The sequence below is a fragment of the Gordionus sp. m RMFG-2023 genome, chromosome 3 (assembly GCF_954871325.1).
Source record: "Gordionus sp. m RMFG-2023 chromosome 3, tfGorSpeb1-WG-v2, whole genome shotgun sequence".
NCBI classification, from domain to species: Eukaryota; Metazoa; Nematomorpha; class Gordioida; order Chordodea; family Parachordodidae; genus Gordionus; species Gordionus sp. m RMFG-2023.
The window spans coordinates 19,921,369-19,925,159 of record NC_088777.1 but is presented as its reverse complement, the minus strand read 5'-3'; the positions used below and the strand labels follow the sequence as shown (position 1 = coordinate 19,925,159).

Here is a 3,791-nt window from a genome sequence, read left to right as displayed (position 1 = left end):
TAGGTTATATCAAAAAAATATATTTAAAATATTACATAAAATATATTATCTCAAAATTATATAATACAAATATCCCCAAAAAACAATTTAACAATATTAAATAAATTATCTTAATAAAATATATTAAAAAAATAATATAACCATTAAAATAAATATCTCAAAAAATACTATAACACATCAAAAAATTATATTTAAAAATAATATAAGATCAATAAACTTTAACCATCCAATATTTAAAAAAATACTATAAGATCAAATAACCTTAACAATCTTAAAAATATTATTTAAAAAATATATCTAACAAAATCTATAAATTATAAAAATAAATTTATAAATAATTCCTCTCAAATAAATAATAAATCAATCAAATAAATTCATTAATTTGTAAAATAGAATACATTGCCTGGTTATTTCGGCATAACAAATTCACCTTGCCTACTACTATAACATTGCCGAAAATAACACATTGACGCTAACATATATGCAAATTTTTATATATATGTAGAAAAATATGTGTATTTTATATAGGGATGTATACCGATATTTTTTATCGGACCGGGCCGATATTTCACTCATTTTAAAATATCGGTTATAGGCCAATATTATAAAATTTTCCGATCCCATATAAAATGGCGTCTTTAACAAAAATAAATAAAATTTAAAAAAAAAGTCATATCTAAGATAATTTTTTTTATAAATAAAATTGAAATCCATTTTTATGTATATATTTATAAGAATTAATTACTAAACATTCTGCATATTATTTTTTGCGCATTCTGTTTATAAAAGTGTGCGATAATCTTTTCAGAATCTGTTTTTAGTAAAGCTGGTGACACCTTCGCCGCAGACTGACCTCTAATAAATTGGAAATTTTGGTATTTCAAAAAGAAATCTTCGATATAAAAATGTTAAATATTATTTTTAATATTTATTTCATAATATATTTGTTTAATACTTATTATGTATATAGATTAATGTTATATAAAAGTGATTTAACAATAAAAATATTTTATATACTTAATTATAATCGAATTAGATATAAAATATAACTGATCTTTATAATATATTTAAATTATGGTATAATTAAATTATAGATGTTATACTAATAAAAAGTATATTAAAAATTTAAACCATTGGTATCTTTACAGAATAAAAAATTAGATATGACACCGGATCGGTAATCAGCCGATATCAGATTAATATTGGATCAGCTTCCAAAAAGTGGTATCGGTACACTCCTAATTTTATAATATAAGAAAATGACAAATTATGTTCCAATTTGATAAAGACAAGATTTAAAATAGTAAAAACATTGTATCATGATGTTATGAGTTATATAAATACTTTAAAAGGCTCTTTTTCAGCAACATGAAAGTTTTAATTAAATATTTAGATATGAGCATTTTAAAATTTGCTCCATGGAACAATATGTAATAAAAACTTCGATTTTAATTTACTAATTATTATATTAGTTTTTGCAAAACACTTCAAAACTGAAGATATTTTTATTAAATTGCATTTTCTGAAAGAGATTTGAGAATGAAGGCCCATAACTCTGGATTTATCTAGATGATCTAAAACTAAAATTTAATTTTGGTATTCAACTATTTGACCAATTCAAGAATCACTATCGATTTCACATGGAAAGGCACATTAAAAAAAATAGTTAATCATTAAATTTAATAACAATTTACTAATTTATTATATAACTGTCAAATTTCGTCAAAATGTAATGACTACCATATTTTTAAATAAATATTAAACAAATAACCTGGTAAAGTCCAACCTAACTTACTATATATCATGCCCCAAGAACACCAAGTTGGTTTCAGAAATAAAACATGACCCTTGCCAGACTTGAACCCAGGTTTATTGTATTTGTGATCAACATAATCACAAACTAGGCCACAAATGGTTTGTGAAAACATAAATTTTTTACAATATAAAAAATGGTGTTTAATATTTTATGAAAAAATTATAAAAACACATGTTTAATGTGCAGAGACAGTAGCCAAAGGGGTTAGGTTGACAATAAATGACATAAAATTTTACAATGACATATTTTAATATTGTAGTGTAGAATTTTATTAAACTAACCATCCAATTACCAATTTTATTCAAGTTTATAAATAACAATATAAGTTAAAATACATTTAACTAAAATTAACTATTTTTTAACTATTTGAATTGCATACATCAGATTATAGAAAATTATACTGGATAAAATTGTACAACATCTTTTAGAACATCATTAAATTAAATACAAAAATAGTATTAGCAAACCAATGTGATTTACAAACCTTATAATTGTCATTATTATTTATTAAACAATAAATCCATGCTAAATATTTACATTCAAAATAAATGATGTGTAAAATTGTAAAATAATAGCTAATTGACTTTTTCAAAATATTTCTTAGAATCTATAGGGGTTGGCTTAATTGTAGGAGAATCTGGTGTCCAATTAGCAGGGCAAACTATAATATAATAAAATTATATATTTATAAATTAGGATTCAATGCAAAATATTACAAGATATATAATATATATACATACCTTCACCATGTTTTTCAACAAATTGGTATGCTTTGACTAAACGTAGAGTTTCATCAACTGATCGACCAACTGGCAAATCATTTATACTTAGATGCCTGATGATTCCCTTAGGATCAATAATAAACAATCCTCTATGATGTAGTTATAATATATACATATAAAACTTCATCACCTTAATGCAATACCTGGCTCATCTATTAAAACTCCATAATCTCTTGAAATTGTTTTTGAAAAATCTGATAACAATGGGATATCTAAATGACCTAAACCACCACTCTAATCTTTAATCATTATACTAATACCATTTACATAAAAACCTTTCTTGGTAGGTTAATCCATGCAAGATGACTATAATGTGAATCAGTTGATACTGCTACAACCTCTGTATTTATTGCTTTAAAATCTTTAACTTTATCACTAAATGCTATAATTTCAGTAGGGCAAACAAAGGTACTAATACATTAAATATTGTATTAGACATTAAATATGAATTTACAAATCAAGGGGGTAAAAAAAGAAAACTAAATATTTTCCTTTATAATCTGTTAGCTGTATATCTTTAAATTTGCAATCAACTACCGCTGTACCTTTAAAATGTGGAGCTGGTTGCTGAACTTTACAATATGTCCTTACATTGGCTATATTATATAAAACTAAATAAATATATTGAATTACCAAGAATTGCTGAAAAACGTGGTGTTGATAAAAGGTAACTTTTTATCTAGATTTTATATGAATACTTTAAATATTTTGTATTAAGTTACATAATTTGCTGCCATCGATGAATGAATTTTTGCTAATGTAGTATATTAGATGGTGTGACTAAACTGAGAATTGACAGGTGAACTGCGAATGGATAGGTAAACTGAGAATAGACAGGAATGAATTTATTTATGACCTATCAATTATATTTTAAAAATATAAATAATGTATTTGTATTATGTAAATCAAATTTATTTTAATTAAAATTAACTAAATTAATAAAATAGAAAATGGAAGAAATAGTAGTTCATAAATTTAAAATATGTATAGAACAGATATGTTACATAGAAAATATACCCATAATAAATTTACAAAATCATAAATATATTCTCGTTAGATGGCGTAATAGACAAATAATTTAGTTTTAAATAAAAAAAAATATGAATTATAGGAGCATAATTTTTTTTTATTTTGGATTAATATATTTGGTACAAGCTATATAATCATAAAATGAAAAAAATTAAGTTTCCATC

At 23.0% G+C, this 3,791-nt stretch overlaps 1 protein-coding gene across 1 annotated transcript; it reads right to left on the bottom strand.

The window, feature by feature from the left end:
- Positions 1-2,183: 2,183 nt before the first annotated feature.
- LOC135925843 (thioredoxin-dependent peroxide reductase, mitochondrial-like) lies at positions 2,184-3,417 on the bottom strand. The gene is made up of 7 exons (XM_065461363.1): positions 3,321-3,417; positions 3,232-3,277; positions 3,053-3,194; positions 2,874-3,009; positions 2,729-2,832; positions 2,557-2,687; positions 2,184-2,477 (listed from the first exon to the last, which is right to left on the bottom strand). Exons 1-7 carry the CDS (start codon positions 3,333-3,335, stop codon positions 2,392-2,394), a joined length of 660 nt encoding a protein of 219 aa, XP_065317435.1. The 5' UTR covers positions 3,336-3,417; the 3' UTR covers positions 2,184-2,391.
- Between the last annotated feature and the right edge of the window lie 374 nt (positions 3,418-3,791).

Bases quoted from the DNA above. Each gene is read 5' to 3' on its own strand.
- LOC135925843 (XM_065461363.1), bottom strand. The intron at 3,195-3,231 runs GTAATTCAATAT...TATATAATATAG, and splicing joins ACGTTTTTCAGCAATTCTTG to CCAATGTAAGGACATATTGT. The intron at 2,688-2,728 runs GTGATGAAGTTT...ACTACATCATAG, and splicing joins GAGCCAGGTATTGCATTAAG to AGGATTGTTTATTATTGATC.